Source organism: Clavelina lepadiformis, chromosome 6 (assembly GCF_947623445.1).
Source record: "Clavelina lepadiformis chromosome 6, kaClaLepa1.1, whole genome shotgun sequence".
In the NCBI taxonomy this organism is placed as follows: domain Eukaryota; kingdom Metazoa; phylum Chordata; class Ascidiacea; order Aplousobranchia; family Clavelinidae; genus Clavelina; species Clavelina lepadiformis.
In genome coordinates, this window is record NC_135245.1 from 20562623 (window position 1) to 20578856 (window position 16234).

At 39.9% G+C, this 16234-nt stretch overlaps 3 protein-coding genes across 6 annotated transcripts; 2 read left to right on the plus strand and 1 right to left on the minus strand.

Moving 5' to 3' along the window:
- Positions 1 to 898: 898 nt before the first annotated feature.
- Positions 899 to 5620, plus strand: LOC143461811 (glutathione S-transferase theta-1-like). Of its 2 annotated transcripts, XM_076959695.1 has the most exons (6): positions 899 to 3522; positions 4358 to 4445; positions 4597 to 4716; positions 4776 to 4912; positions 5044 to 5142; positions 5211 to 5620. In XM_076959695.1, exons 1-6 carry the CDS (start codon positions 3411 to 3413, stop codon positions 5237 to 5239), a joined length of 585 nt encoding a protein of 194 aa, XP_076815810.1. In that variant the 5' UTR covers positions 899 to 3410; the 3' UTR covers positions 5240 to 5620. The 2 variants fall into 2 exon arrangements, with proteins under 2 accessions (XP_076815810.1, XP_076815809.1); XM_076959694.1 differs by having other exon boundaries at positions 1442 to 3522; positions 5044 to 5620.
- Positions 5621 to 6552: 932 nt separating this feature from the next.
- Positions 6553 to 9828, minus strand: LOC143461810 (uncharacterized). Its single transcript, XM_076959693.1, has 4 exons — positions 9139 to 9828; positions 8729 to 8844; positions 7653 to 7834; positions 6553 to 7583 (listed from the first exon to the last, which is right to left on the minus strand). Exons 1-4 carry the CDS (start codon positions 9777 to 9779, stop codon positions 6915 to 6917), a joined length of 1608 nt encoding a protein of 535 aa, XP_076815808.1. The 5' UTR covers positions 9780 to 9828; the 3' UTR covers positions 6553 to 6914.
- A 1359-nt stretch (positions 9829 to 11187) lies between these two features.
- LOC143462453 (uncharacterized) lies at positions 11188 to 14782 on the plus strand. 3 transcript variants are annotated; one of them, XM_076960635.1, is made up of 6 exons: positions 11188 to 11649; positions 11739 to 12185; positions 12287 to 12419; positions 12560 to 12660; positions 12950 to 13115; positions 14356 to 14782. In XM_076960635.1, the coding sequence occupies exons 1-5, from the start codon at positions 11595 to 11597 to the stop codon at positions 13111 to 13113; spliced, it is 900 nt and encodes a 299-aa protein (XP_076816750.1). In that variant the 5' UTR covers positions 11188 to 11594; the 3' UTR covers positions 13114 to 13115; positions 14356 to 14782. The 3 variants fall into 3 exon arrangements, with proteins under 3 accessions (XP_076816750.1, XP_076816747.1, XP_076816749.1); XM_076960632.1 differs by having other exon boundaries at positions 11193 to 11649; positions 12947 to 13115; XM_076960634.1 differs by lacking the exon at positions 14356 to 14782 and having other exon boundaries at positions 11193 to 11649; positions 12947 to 13180.
- Positions 14783 to 16234: the final 1452 nt, after the last annotated feature.

A 16234-nucleotide genomic window follows, 5' to 3' on the forward strand; every position in this document is an offset into this window, starting at 1 on the left:
TTCTGCGTATTAAGATTGACAACTTGCAGTTTCAAATGCAATGCCTTCACATCGTGACGTCACCAGACGCGCTGAAAGGCCTTCCCTCTCTTTGTGGCTTTGGTTCTAAGTAAAATTTGCGGCACTGGAATTGTTTGCGGTACAAGAAAAGAGAAAAACGGAAGAATAATATTACAAAATGGTTACAAAATTACAAGTTTACAAGATTTTGACCTAAAAAAAAGATCTAAAGAAACAATTTGACCGTATTTTGACCTAACGTAACATTTTGACTTTATTTGACCTAATAACTTCTATACCACAGGTCGTACAAAGCTGAAATTTGTTTTGTGCTTGTTTGATAACATTCTGGGCAGGTTAAAAAAATTGACCATATTGACTTTTGGTTGCCCTACTTATCACTTATCAGTCATCAGTCGTATGTTCAACGCCGCAACATGTCTTTATGCTGTTGCTGTCACAATGTTCTATCTTGATGTACTCGTTCAGTGAAGCTTCAATATAATCAGATTATACAGTTGTCATTCCCGTGTTATTATTGCTGAAGTCTATCAAAGTTCACTGTTAAGATATACACAAGTAAACAGACTTTGTAGTGAAGTGGGTAAACTTTAAAGGTTAAGGTACCATATACCACTTTTCATTACAAATCCTCATCGCTCGATCCCGAGCTAAACTGTTGTGCAAGTTCCGATTGCCTCACATTTTTTTTTAATCATAATGCCTGAATTTAGAACTGTTCACCATATCCACTGAACAGGAGCAAGTGTAGTTAATAACCTGCCCAAGGGCATTACAAGGATATGGAGCCACTTGGTACCCAACAAGGAACACAAGCCACATAATTGCGAAGCTACTTTACCAAACAGCAGAGTTTGGCACAGGCGCTCTCGTTAGTAAATACTGAATTACTGATTTTCGTGACTAGTGAGTTTCAGTGGCGCACTTTAAGTGCATAATTTTGAAGATAATGACTTGTACAGAACTTCTGGGAGCTTAGTGTTCATTTTATGACGAATGGTTGGTGGTGTTGTTATCACTTGTAGTTGAACAAGTGGAACATACCATCAAGTCTTAAAGTCGCAGCACGTAGTTGATTGTGATTTCTGATTTTTCGATTATGCGTCTCCTAGATCATGCACACTTTTCACAACCAAAAAGTTTGGTTGATGAACTGAAGCTGCTATAAATAAACCTATAGATCGAGACAGTTAGCCAATAAATGAACAAAACGGCAAAACCCATCACGTTCATCGTTTATTTCAAGTAACATGAATTAGTTGTGAGTAAATGAAACTCAAAATATAGCAAGTTATTTAGTATTATGACAAAACTAAGAAAACAAGTTAACTGTGTTACCACTCTACGTCATAGACGTGCATACAGCAAGCACGCAGAAAATATGAGTGCAGAATAGACTAAAGGTAGTTTAATTAAAGTAGTTATGTGATTAAAGGTAGTTATGTGATTTATCTACAATTTTACTTAGTAACTCTGTACAAGAATTCAGTAAGAATTTATTTAGTAACTTTGTAAAAGATAAATAATGCCTAAAAATAGTAAGAAAAGAAAGTATGAGGAAGAAAACAGAAGTTTTAAGATGGAAATGGAGGATGACTGGACATTCATTATGCAGAGAGATAAGCCTTTGTGTTTAATCTGTAAAAAAGCTGCTTAGCCAGAACAAAGGTTGTAACATGAAACGTCATCACCAAACAATCACCAAAACTTTTCCCGTGATTATCCACTTAAGTCTCAATAAAAAAAAAGCAAATTAGCTGAGTTGAAGTCTTCTCCTCAGAATCAATAAAAAGTCACGACAGAGTTCAGTAAGGAAGCTGATGGAGTGACTGAAGCCAGCTTCTTAGTGGCATTGAATATAGCTCGTGCTAAACGACCATACTCAGATGGTGAATTTGAGAAGAAGATTGTAGCTGATGTTGTTGGAGTGTTAGAAGCTTAACTAACGACCACTTAACAGAATTGGTTCGGATTGTTGTAACAATTTACCAACCAGATTCTAAGCAACTTACAGATAGCATGGAAACGCACAAGTCTTCTGTGTGACATTTATTTGCAGCATCTGATTAAATAAACTGTTTGATTTTAAAACTTTTTGCATATTCACAATTTAGCACATTTTGTGGCTCCCGAACATCACTAGTTCGTTGTATACGACTCGTGCTTGAAAAATTTTGGCCCCTCCTGGCTTATACGATCAGTTAGGTGTTGAATCCTATCAATAAGCACAGTTGTTCACTTTGTCTTGATTACATTGATTCTTCATTGGATAAACGCAACGTTGTGTCGAGAAAACCAAAATATTAACGTCCTCTCGACTGGATCATTTCAGAACTATAATGAAACATTTTAAGCATTAACTAATAGTGATATACAACAGCTTTTTCTTGGTTAGCCGGAAAAAATGTCAAACCTATGAGTGAGCAGAGATATGGCTTTCAACAGGAAAGTGTTTATAGTTCGCTGAAGGAGTAGGACTTGAGTTCTGAGAAAATTATGTATTACGTGTAATACAAACATGGTCACTAAATCACAAAAGTTTACTTTCACTTTCACTTTACTTGATATTTGTTTCACTGTTGGTTTGCAATTCTTCATACATCTTTACGTTATAAGTTCATGGAAAGATTGCTTCAGTTTATTCCCGAGGTCTAGGGCATAACCATAGCTGGATGTTTTGTCTGTAGGCCTAATTGCCTAGCTTACTTAAAGTGGCATTTTTGTGCCATGCGTTTGTCATTTTTGATTGTTTGGCGCAAACAAGATTTGCTGAGTTACTGTGCGGTCCGGATCGCTCGGCTATTAATTTGTCCAAAGTGTTAATTTACCTAAAACTATTCCCCTCTGACTCAAACTCTCACTTCTCATGATTAAATTACTTAGTTAAGCTAAGAAATGAACGCTAATTTTCAACTTAAAACGACCACTTTAAAAACTATTTTTGCAAACTCTAAAATAAGTTAAAGGCATTTTCTCCTTCACTGGCTGCCGGTTACAGAATTTGGTCCATGAGGTCTATCGTTAACACCTACACCACTGCATTGCTTTCTTACCCTCGTCTAAAACGACAGTAAGAAATTTGCCAGCCATAGTATTGTGATATTGAAACTTTGGTAAACGGACGCCGGTGAAATAGTCAATTCGTAAAATGCGAGCAAGGCCGACAACGTATCGTGATAATTTCTTACGGCTTGCTTGTGTTGTAAAAAGTACATTTTAAATATTACAATTCAGCATTTTAGCAAGACAAGTCATTCTGTGCGTTACACCCCGGGTGATAGTTCATATGCTTCTTATCTGGCACCTTGACAACATGCTCTGGCAGTATAAGCTGAATCACTTATAATTGCTTTTATTTTCAGCAGTTTTAAGCTGGTCTCACCGCAGCCATGTCTATAAAGTTATACATTGATATGTTGTCCCAACCGTGTCGGGCATTGGTCATATTTATGAAGACCTGCAAGGTTCCATTCGAGGCGGTCCAAGTTGCAATCAGGAAAGGTCATTTTATTTCTATATTTCTGTCGGTTGTCACCACATCACCACACTAACTCCTTGTTTATAGATTTTCAGGTTTTTTCATAAATGTTTCAGATAAAAATAAAACTTTTGATTGGAACCAAAATTTTAGTTGGTCATACGTCACTATTTTGTTTTATAAACTTTTACTGCAATGGCCTTTGAACAACAACTGTTCACTTTGTCTTGGGACCATCACAACATTAGCATCAGCTCCATTCCTAAACTCAGACACATGTGAATCCGACTGTCATTAAGGTCGACACGAACGAGTCCTGAATCAATTCGTATTTGCACCAAATGTTAAAATTTCATCGAAAAATTGTTTATCATGTGATGTAATCTTTAAGCAACTGACCACAAGTAAAATTTTTTAATCTAGTTTAGCTTTGTCAGGAAAATGGATCATTTATTCCCAAAGTCGATAAACTTATAAATAATATTGTATTTGTGTTCACCCGAATCTTCCACACTATATTCGGTGAATCTATTTGGGTCCGACCTGTCCCTTTGCCTGGTTCTCATTTTACAGTGGTTTGAATCCTTCACACTGGACAAGTTACGTGGTCAGCGAAGCTTGCAATGTAAAATACATAAAGAACGAAATCTTGACATTCCAATGCCCAGAACGCCAGTAACTTAAAAAAGAATCAAAGTGGGTCACCAATTTCCATTATTAAGTAATAAGGTGACGGAAAAAATTCTTGCCACCCAGCCAGTAACTCAGAAAAGGTTAAAATTGTTAAAACTTTGCATCATAATGGAATGCTTCTGCAGAGCTGATAATAATTGGAAACATAATATTATTTGCTTCAAGGTGAAAATCGAAAGGAACCTTTCTTGAAATTAAACCCACTTGGGAAGTTGCCGGTCATGATGGATGGGCAATTTGTGCTGACTGAGAGGTGACTTCATTGCTTTTGCCGCAATCAACTTAGATTAACACCTTGCGCATAATTTACACTCTGCGTGATTTATGTCATAAAGTAAATGTTTATCCTGATAATATTGGTCAGCAGCACGGGGTGTTAACCCGTCCCCCATGTTTGTGGCCAGTGTGGCAATTTTTAGATACATCTGTCGAAAATTTTCTGTTCCTGAGAATATTTATCCATCAAGTTTGGAAGGACAAGCTAAGGTTGATGAATACTTGGAATGGCAGCATATGAACACAAGGTTTGAGTGGAAACATCGTAAGCATTGATTGTTGGTTATTTTAGCAAAATAATGCACAGGTACAAGGCAGCCACAGTTTTCATCGGCGAACTTTTTGGTCGAGGAAATGTGGACATGGACAAAGCTGTTTCTGATATGAACCAGATGATGGATGACTTGGAAATGATGTTTTTGAAGAATCAGGAGTTCATCAATGGTTAAATTTTTCAACTAAATTTAGAACTTATGGGTTTGCGTTTTCAGTAAATGCTGAGTTTGGATGGAAGTCTTGTGCCAGTGGTTTTGATCAAGCCCTGAGTAAATTTGCTTCATATTTTTTGCTTCCAGGTGATCAGGTGAGTTTTGCCGACATTCTTGCCGCGTGTGAAATAGTCCAGCCCATGTTCAGCGGCAGAAAAGTGTTCGACGACCGTCCAAGAATAAAAAGTTGGTTCGAACGAGTTCGGCGAGAGACGCAACCTCATTTTGATGAAGCACATTCAATATTTTACCAGGGCCGGGAAAGGTTTCTGAGGAAAAATAAACTGTGATGACATCACATCAGAAATTAATTAATTCGAATCTTAATTCGCAATCAATCCATTACGCTTTGGAGATTGTATAAATTGAACAAGGTAAGTACAAGCCGTCGTTGAAGTTGGCTTGTGGGCAGATTTCTATGGAATCGTCAGTCTGATGATGGGAAGAGCGTTCACAAGAAACCGATCAAGTGATTCCTCAATTTGTAAGAAAAACGACTTCAAATAAAGACCAAAGAATGTTATTTCAAGGTTGTAGCAGTTAAATGAAATATTTTGGAGCCAACATGACGCCAGTATTCATGTTTTATGAGACTTAAAAATTTGCCCTGTACCAAATTGACATGAAGTTCTCATCAAAATAAAATTCCAATTGCTATAGAGAATTAGTCAGTTGTAATAGAGGCATAGATGCCAAAATTGCGTTAGTGGCTTCATGGAGAATTAGCAAAGTTGGAGTTTGGTAAAACACCTGGTTCTGAATGCTTGATGTGATGCATCTTGTCTGGATGTTAATATCAGTTGTTGCGCTGGCTTCTTCCGGAGTTGGCCGTGATCGCTGCAATCATCCACCAAGAGTGAGCATAATGACGCCACAACCTGAGCTCAATGCTTAGGTTCAACGAAACATTTATTTGACATTCTATAATGCTTAGCGCGGTAACCGCTAGACGGCGTTAGGGAGTATATTCTTCAATCATAGCAAAATGTTTTGTGGAAGGCAGCATGGGGATTGGCCTACACAGTCGCTTATCAACCCAGAGACGTCATTGGATGACGTTTTTCCAAACCGATAACTTTCAATTTAAGAGAGTAAAAATGTGCTGCTAATTATTTTTATAGCAAAGTAGAACCAAATGCGCTCTCGCAATTAATGAAAGGATAAATGGCTGAAGCCCCCGAGAAACAATACAATTGTGATGTAACCATGGAAGAAGAGCACGGTTGTCAAAAGCAGATAAGTACACATTTGTTTTAAGTTAATCCCTGAAACTAGCAACAAGTGCTGAAAGCAAAGTAGGAGACGTATAAGAGAACAAATCTGCAGACATTGAAAGGAGATTGACATATTGATCAAAGTCGAGAAATGTTTGGTAAAATAAACCATCCCAGTGATCAAATTCCCGTTTCTGTGACCAGGGAAGGGCGCAATTCTGGGCCGTTATGAGCGGGTACAGTACGATCATGGAAAAACAAGCGTCGTGCTGCTTCAATAGAATTAAACTACCAAGAAATATTCTTCTATGACTGTGTACTTGCAAATAATAACGATAGTTTGACCCTTACGTTAGCGCATCAATAATTGAGTTCCAACTAGTTGTTTGTGTTATATCACTGGTTGTCTTTAATGAATATTAAACAACGGACTTTTTTGCATTGTGTCAAGTAATGCAGCCTACATCGCCATAACCCATACTAGCATAATCTCTTTCATTTGCTATAATCTCTAATCGCGATCAGTTTGGTTGGTGAAGCTAAAATGGTTAAATTTTGACATAAGTAAAAGCATCAGCGTTTTAACACCACCATGATTGTTAATTAAGATAAAAAGCAACAAGTCCGTCAAACTTTTCCCAGTTTCGCTGCAGCCTGACACGACTTTTCTTCCGACTCTAAGTAGCATTAAATAAATAGCTTCCAAATCCACTATGTAGTTAAAGCTGACAAAGTGTTCAATGCTCAACCGCCGTAATTGGCAAACGGAAATGCCTGAGCCGCATCACTGTTACTGCCTTGACCTTCGCAGTCGCAGTTTGCTGGCCTTGAATTTGCTGAAATTAGCATCTGGCAAGAATCGTCACATCCAATTTTATGATTTATCAAACAAGAGTGATAAGTCCCATAACTGTAAAGTCGTCCATCAGATTCCCCTGGAGCTTTTATCCACAAGTTGGCGTCGTGAGCTGTCGTAAATGACTTTTGTGACATGCATCGACGCAAATGTGACTTGAAGCCACGCATGTGTTCTGTGGCTTCTTGCACACTTCGAATTGTCACTTGACTGTTCTCGTTATTCGACTCGCTATTGGAGCTAGCAGGGGTGATGTGGTGTTGGGTCGGCCTGGGGTTCACTTGGTTGTTGTTACTCTGCTGGTTGCCGTTGTTGTTGTTCCCTTGATTGTTGATCCGATTGTTATAACTTTCTACGTCATAATTTTGGTCACTTGGGTTTAGTCGGTTGTTGTTACCATGGTTACGATTTGTGCCTGCCGAAGCTCGATCAGGTGCGTTTGTGTTGCCGCTAGATGATGACGAAGAGTAGGAAGACCCCGGTTGACGGATCCATCTTCGGTACCGGGGTGAAAGAGGTTTGTGGTTGCGGCCCCACGACCAGCCGGGGTCCTGACCCTGTCGAGGAGGAGAATATTTGGTTTAAATTGTACCAACCTCAACGGCACGAGCATTCATGACATCGACCTCTTTCATATTGGGGGGGTCGAAGAGGCAGGTTCTGATCCTGCTGAGAGCTTGCATCGAGAAGTCGCCTCCGTTCCTGCTCGTGTCCACGATGTAATGGAGTCCAGTTCGACAATAAATCCTTCGCGCGTACACTTCGTTGAACGTTCGGTTCACGTAATGCATCGTGTTTATTGAAAAACCTGTGAACAATGCTAAAGTTGAATAACCTATGATGTCACAATAATTTATTAGGTGTGGATTGTTTTGTCATCTGCCGCTCAGCTTTGTCGCCTAAGGCGGGATCTGCATATTTGGCGACCACACAGGCGCTTTTGTGGATTTTACTCGCAAAATTTGGATGAAGTCCAGCGTATTTGGATGTTGGCTCTTGTATTACGTCATAAAGTTACGTTATTTAGTCACAATTGCTACAACCTCTTAAAATACGAGGGGAACGTCCAATACTGTCAACAATTTGCAAATGGTTTGTAATTATCTCGTAACAAAGCGGATTGTTAGGTTTAATGAACATTGCTTGAATACCTTGCTTGGGGCTATAGCAGTGGTTAAGTGGCGACGAAATGAGCCGAGGAACTTCTGGTAATCATCAACATCTGAATATTCTTTTGGTTTTTTGTCAGTTTTTATTTGCGACACATGGGTTTTGTTTATGTCGCCACAATTCAAATTATTTTCCACAATTGTCTAGCTTTCTTGTGACTTGTATTATGCGATCCAGTGAAATTTTGGTTGAACATTGAATTATGAATTCAAAGAGGAAGAAAGCAAAGTTTCGTCACACTTGACATTGTTCACGTACAAATAACATAGTATGCTCGGCTGACGTATGACTCCGTTTTAAATAGCGATCTCTTCCTACCATAGACATCCCTAATTAATTTTTAAAAACTATAGCAGATAAATTTACTTAGATGTGAAACCTCATATCTGGAAATGTTGGCGACATTAACGAAGTCAAACAACCGAAGAACAAACGCGATGTCGGAGTTGCGCCAAACACGATCTTGTTCTTAATATTTCCATGAAGTAGTTTGGAATAAATTTTTAGTTTTTGCGAAATATTTTCTACTGACCTCTGATCCCATTCACACGTAACAAAGCGGTTGAAACAAATTCAAGGTTGTTCATATTCTTGCTGAGAAAATCGGCATTTCCTGCATCGATGTAGACCCAGGATCTCGGCAGCCGACTTTATAGAAAGAAAAAGGAAATTTAGATGATTGAAGAAAAAATCTACGTTGATGTCTGCTCAGTTCACAGCTTAGACCAGGGATGTCCAACCTTTTATTATAGTGGGCCGCATTGTCACTTGAAATAATTGAATGGGCCGCAAAACCTATTAAATTTCAAGAAAAATGGGTACATGAAGTACATACTTTTGGAGTGAAAATGACTAGCGGGCCGCACAAAAATCTCAGGCGGGCCGCACTGTGGCCCGCGGGCCGCAGGTTGGACATCCCTGGCTTAGACCAAGATAGCTCACTTGACTACCCGCTGCGCCCTCTCGAGGAATTCCTCCTCGTACTTGGCGTTCATCCACCGGTACTGCTGGTTGTCGGAGTCGGTCGTGTACATGAGCAGGTCTGGCTCAAGCACGACCAGGCACGGGACAGAGCTCAGCGCGCGCGTGAACCTGCTCAAGCTTTTGTCGTAATCCTGCCAGGTTAGGTGGGGAGGAGTGGGCTTGTAATACTCCCAATTCCGGTCTTGCTCGTTCAAGTTCAAACCTTGACTCGGCCGCATCTTCATCACCACAACAGGGACTTTCCCTTGCCGAGCCTGTTTCTTGATTCCGTTCAAGGAATTTTGATCATTGACGTCGTTCCCGGTCAACCAATAAGCGTTGCGCTTTATTCTCTTTCCGGTCCGACTCGAAATCGTCTCGCGAGTCGCGATGGAGCTCTTTAGCAAGTCGCCAGGATAATCGTCCCCCTTCGCTGGGTTTCGATCCCTGTTCGATGAGGATGGTGACGTCAAAGAGTTGGTGGTATTTGTTTCTTCCAATTCTTCTGCGATATTTTTCTCTTCACTTCTACTGGGGAGATAAATGGCAAGAAAAATTGCGGCTCCCATTATGACGACGATAACGGAAAAAAGAATCCAAAAAGCCTTTTTTGTCATCATCTTTTCAATAGTTTTGGTAAGAAAATTTGTTGCTTAAAATCTTTTCCTAAAATCTATGAAATGAAACAAATCAAAATATCTCCTATTAAAAAGTTTGTCTTGTTTTAACCTGACTTACGCCAACTTGCTTAGCTCATAATAAGCGGCTTTGATACGTCATAATTGCCACAAATCTGAAACGCGCGGTCTCTATAGACTTGATGAAACCTGTTCGCTCTAAAAAAACACAATTTCCTGCAAAACTTGAAAGTCACAGAAGTTGCGACAAAGCTGACCTGGTATAGTTCGTGGAATCTCCTCCGTCTGTTCCAGGTGAAATTAAATCTACTTCCTCCCCTTCAATGAACTCGCTAATTTCTGTTGTAAACTACAAAGGAAACATCGCGATTTAGTGTGACGTCATAATCAAGTCAACTACCAGCGCATAGATGTAATAATCCGTGCTTGCCTCATCGCCGCTCGAATTATTTGATTTATAAACAGCGAAGTTTGCTTCAAGGCCAGAGGCGTTTTGGCCCGAATAGAATTTTAACGAAATTCATCTCAAAGATTTAATTATAACTCTTGCCTTAATTTTTGAAACTTCACCGAAAACCTCTCCAAGCTTTCAGTAACAATATAAACGCGCCGACCTTCACGCGATGCGATTTCCTGCCTGCAACGAACATTCTTAGACTCAGTAATCATGTTGACATAATCGCGGTTTTCTATCACGTGATCAAGTTATAGTAGTAGGTGAAATTTGCGGGCCTGTGTATCTTCTGCAATGATTAGATAAAGATGTTGCATTAAAAATGAAATGAACATCTAAACATCACAAGAAATATACACGCCTTGGCAGATCATCAAAATTCCCCCGCTTCCGATTTTAACCTTTCTACATCGAATTCCCAGCAGAGAGACGAGTGAGGAAATTTTACTTCGATGAATTGCGCCAAGATATATTTTAAGCTTTTCCGTTGTTACGTCGTAATATATATTATTACAACGCAACTTCTAAAATATGAAAGTTTTTCCTTTTTCGTTCTCACGCTTACAAAATGATCCAATGTTCATTTTATGACGCCATAATTACTCTAATGTAGATAGAACTGGGGTTACGAGTTTGTTTATGAGTGACGTAAAGAAGACACGTATGCTCGAGTTGACCTGGGGCGGTGTTTGAGCCAATATTTTGATTTGAGTTTGAAGAAAACCGCAAAACAGAATTTTTGTCGCGATTTTCCAAAAATATAATTCTTTTTTCTGAGCTAGGCTTTACATTACAGGCCAATGACGATATTATTACGTCATTGGCGATATTATTCCGTGATTTGAAGTTAAACCAAAACAAATTACGTCAAATTTTTTTAAGCCAGTGGTATGATCATTTTGCTCTTTAGCGCCTCTATAATATATAGCCTAAAACAATGGCACTTAGTTTGGCGAAAATTGTGATACTTGCTTGAACACACGGACTACTATACCCTTGTTGTAGTCTACTTGCCTATGATAAAAGTAATTTCATCAAATAGCAACATAGACATCATAACGCTACTTCACTCAGTGAAGGCGTAAAAAGTTCTCTTGTCATTTTCCTCCAATCGTTATTTTAAACGTGCGCTTAATCACCTTATTAAATAACAGGAAATCATTGTGATGGAGGAGTTGTCACAAAGACAACCTGCGCATCAAACTATGGAGCTTGATGCAGTAATGCAACGTATGATTATATTTACTAGTTCTCTTGTAACAAGCGGGTCTTATGATGGAGAATCTAAGTGGTCTTGCAAGTCACTGCTTTAATTGGAAGTTATTTGAAGTAAAGTTAATAAGATGGAGGCTCGAATCACAGCTTTTTTCGTCTTTTTCTCTCTTTGTTTGGGTCAAGGTGCGTAAAAGATGCTTTGGTTATTTTTGACGTAAATAGACAATAATGAAACCATTGCAATTCTGCATTCAACGCTTTTTCTTTTCTAGACGCAAAATTTGAGTACAATGGATTGGAATATTTGTTCTATCACCGCGTGCTCAATCAAAAACTTGCCCAGTCATTCTGCCAAGAGATTGGCGGAAACTTGATCGTAGTAAACAACGCAACAACGCAGAGGTTTGTGACGCAACAAATAAAAGAGTTGGTTCAGAACCGGTCTTTCTACATCTTGGGGTTCGATGGTTATTGGACTAGCGGAAAACAGACAGGTTTGAATAGGACCTGGTACTGGCCGGATGGTACCGAGGTACCGGTAAAAGATCCGTCATACCGGTTCATGAATTGGTACAAAGACGAACCGGAAGCCCGGCAGTTGTTCAAAGGCTCAGCAAACTGCTTGTTGATCGGCGCTTGGAGAAGGAGTTCTCCCGACGTTATTGGAAGGTGGTTCAGCAGAAACTGCAACTCGCTCGGGTACCCGCTGTGCGAGACGTGTGAGTGGTTGCCTCCTGTGACGACATAAAAGTCTCTGATGATGTTGCTCGAAAGATGAAGCTTATTCACTGGACTGGATTAAGCTTTGATTTTGTTTCAGCAAGAGAGTTGGGATCTGAATCTGACTTTCCATCCATCTGGACTCGCCGGGAGCTACTACTTGCAATCGCTGGAGGAGTCCTATTATTTCTAGTTCTTCTACTCGTCGTTGTTACCTGTTTCTTCCGTCGGAGGTAATTATGACGTCATACAATACGGTAGTCAAAGATGTAGCGCCGTGGCGTCTCCAAAAGACGAAAACCTTGGTTTAAAATAAGTCCTATAAATACTTTTCTTTTAATCTGTCAAATCTCATCTTATTCGGTTTTATCAGGGCGAAGTTAAGTCGAAGAAGAAACAACATTTTTGCCGAGAATGACGAGAGAGTCGAAGAAAACAATTACATCACACCTCCAATGACGTGCCATGCAATTGGTGAGCTTTCAGACAGAGGTAGCCGGAGTGGGCATTTTATACTCTTGCTCCGATGAAATCCGGTTTCTGTTGTTACTTCAGAAAATATTGACAGTTAACAATCCAACCCTCACTTTAACCCGCAAAATAAAGAATTGCATGAAACCATTCCATCAATAAGAGTTAGAAGGTGGTTTTGCTGTAAAATTACCAAGCGTCCATGCCCAGATTTTCAACTCCGGCGTCACCTCTGTATGCGGTGCGTGAAATGTTTTATGATGTCATAAGGATCCATGTGTTTTGGTAGAAGAGGAACAATACACGTCGATGGATGGCGCAAGTGAGCCGATTTATCTTGAACTTGATGACGTCACAATAACAAAAAGGATAGAAGGTCAAGTTTACGAAAACACCCGAACGTCACAAAACGCTAAAAAATCTCCAGATATTGCGCCAACCGAAGTGAACAAATGAAAGTATGGGGCTAAAAGAAAAATGCGCTGTTATTTGCAAATATGACGTAACTATAAATGAGGAACATCGCTTCGTCATCATGCTGTGGTAGGGCAAAAAGTTGTGCGCGACATGCGTCGGCGGAAACGCGACTTGAGTGCGCCATGACCAGAGGCGAGCAGTACCGCGCTGCTATTGTGGAGCGATCGGGCTCGGCTGCCACAGATAATATCCAAAGAGATGTAACCCCCTGACACCTGGCTAGTTATTAACAATGGCCGAGTATGTACACTAATAAGCTTCACAGACTTTTCCTTTGTGGCGTCTTCCCAAAGTGGCAGCGGCGTGACCATATAATAGTCTAGCACCAAATGTACCGACAACTGTACCAAATTTTTCTCCCCAACTAGGCTGCTTGTTTTTCAATAATTGTCGTCGCTTTCGACACGCGGTACTTTTACAGCAATTATTGCGTAGAATTTGAGAAGTTTATTTTGAAAACTTAATTTTAGTCAAACCTTGATGCCAACTTTTGGCGCTTTATGTCCGCTTAATCAACAAACGTTTAATAAAGTCGCAAAGGGTGAGATCAACTATTTTTGACCTTAGGTAACCGGCAACTGGGCTTTATAATAAAAATGTACATGCAATTGAATCCTTTACACAACACTACCGCCAAAGATTACCGAAATACAGTTTTGAAATAGTACCGGATACCGGGACCGTCGGTTCATTTTTTGCCAAGTACCGGTACCGATGATCTTTTCAAAGTACCCACTGCCCACCTCGGGTTATAACAAAGTTAGGTCAGGGCCAGGCAATGAATTATAGCTAGGTGGGATCAGCTTTGAAACTTTTTCCCAAATTGCGATCAACTGCTGCTAAATCTAAGAAAATTGTGTTTTCTGCGCTCCGTAATGGAGAATCCAATGTAATGTTAAGCTTCTAAACCACAAGTAAAGTTGAACTATCGCTTCGCAGCGTATAATGAAACAAACTTGACTGCTTTTGCGTCAACTAACGTTTATCACTTTAAAGTCAATGAAGTGTCAAACTAGGATTTTATCCGGCGAGAGAGGTGAGAGAGATCAGATGAATTTGTGATTTTCAGTTGTAAACGTTCAGCTTTAAAGCAGAAAAAGTTAAATGTTTTTTATGGTCATAAGACAATTTCAAAAATACCCAAAATCATTGAAAGTGTATAGGTCTGACTGGTTTTATGAAAACCTAAAATGATAATTTAATGAGATTTTTTGTTAACAGACACTTTCCATGTTACGAGTCATCTTGTTTGCGGTTGCAAGATTTTTCGATCGTCTGTCCAGCCTGATTGACAACAGAAATTCGGATCTAGTACACAAGCTCACAACCACAGGGTGCTTCTGTGTTTTAGACCCCAGTTACTAAAACTGTGACGTCATCTGGTTGTGCACTTGTGTACTAGAAATTCTCCGCCCACCTTTTAGTCCAATTTGCAACGATGATTACTGGAAGTTGTCTGAGAGTGAACGGTGGTCGAGCACTGACTGGACAATAAAATAATGATTATCCCGCGCAAACTAACTTATTATATTCAGACTAACACCTCGTTCATTGAAGTAAATGATGAAAGTATTCCCAGAAAGCATAGACTTGTAATTTTTTGACCGTTTGAGAATTGAAGTCCAATTGAAGGCGAATTATGAGCAATGGACCTTATTAGGGACCGGGCCTTATTAGGCACATGTACCTTATTCGGTTTCGTCAGTTATATTTCAAAGTTATTTGCGAAACAACCTTTTGCGTGCTCGGAGGTTGGTCTGTTTTCTCGATGCTCCGCCTACTCCCCTTTTATAGATGTTAATGAGCAGTTGTCTTGCTATCGATGGCAGCTTGGAGCGCTTTTAAGTTTTCTCTGCTCTTGTTATTTTCTGCGGCTTTAGGCAGACAACAACTTGTCCTGTTTTATCGAGCTGAGGATACATAGACATAAAATTGATTGACAGTCAAGATAGGTTCAGACAAACTCAGCCTACAGGCTTGTTAATTTAAGCAGACGTCGGCCACATCAGTGAAAACTGGCAGGATGGGTGTCTAGTTAGCGAAAGATTCTGCTAACCCAAGCAGTTAAGCTAGCGATCAGTCAACTTTTAGATCAACGTCGCTTAAGAGGATGGGTGGGATATGTTTTGTATGGTGACCATCTAGTGGACGGCTAAAATTTTCTATCACTAAATGGCGCCATAAAAAGTTTTACCAAGTTTTTCATTGTTTTACCTGCACGCCAGCTGGCAAATTTTATCCAAATCGGCTATACACCGGGATTTATTTTAGTTTGATTTTCAAATATATATCTTTCAAAAAATATCCAAATACAAAACAATGATGACGGTGCCAGTTGCAACCTCCCCGAGGCAGTAGCCTGGGTTCTACCACCTGTGTGGTGGTTTTAGGCAATGGACCAGCTGTCTACCTTCCTGGATTGCCCTTTTCTACCATGGCCGGGGATCGAACCTGGGACCTCTAGCACCGAGTGCAGTGTCCAAGCACACGAGCTATGAAGTTGCACACGTATATGATGTGGTGTAACAAATATAACAAACGATGATGCATCAGTTGTTAAATTTTGAAAAGGAAAAACACAGGTTATATGGCTGCACAGAGACCTGAACTCGGTAACTTTTGCTCCGAAGTCTTTGATAAACGTCGCAAGCTACAACTCGTCTGGCTCAATCGACAATTATTAGCACAGATATCATCATTACATCAGTTTAAAAAAAATAAGTTGAAATTTGTGAGGAATCAAAGCCGGAACCTTGGCACCGATATCAAAGATGGAAGACGCGATCATTTCTGTGAAGTATGCCTTGCTCCTGCTCTGCGTATAACCCTTTGTTCTTCAGGGTAAGATTCATTTCAACTCACGGTCGATTCAACTCTGGAACTCAACCAACTACGATGAAACCAAGGATTGTTCAATCCACAGATGTTGGTTGGGTCATCCTGAGCTTAATTGTTCTAGAAGTATCTTCCTCGACTGTCCAGAACTCGAATTGACCTGAAACCGTTCGTCAGTTTGACCACACTGAGATAAAATCATAAGTGACTCCGACGTGATTTGAACACGCAATCTCCTGATCTGGAGTCAGACGCGCTACTGCTG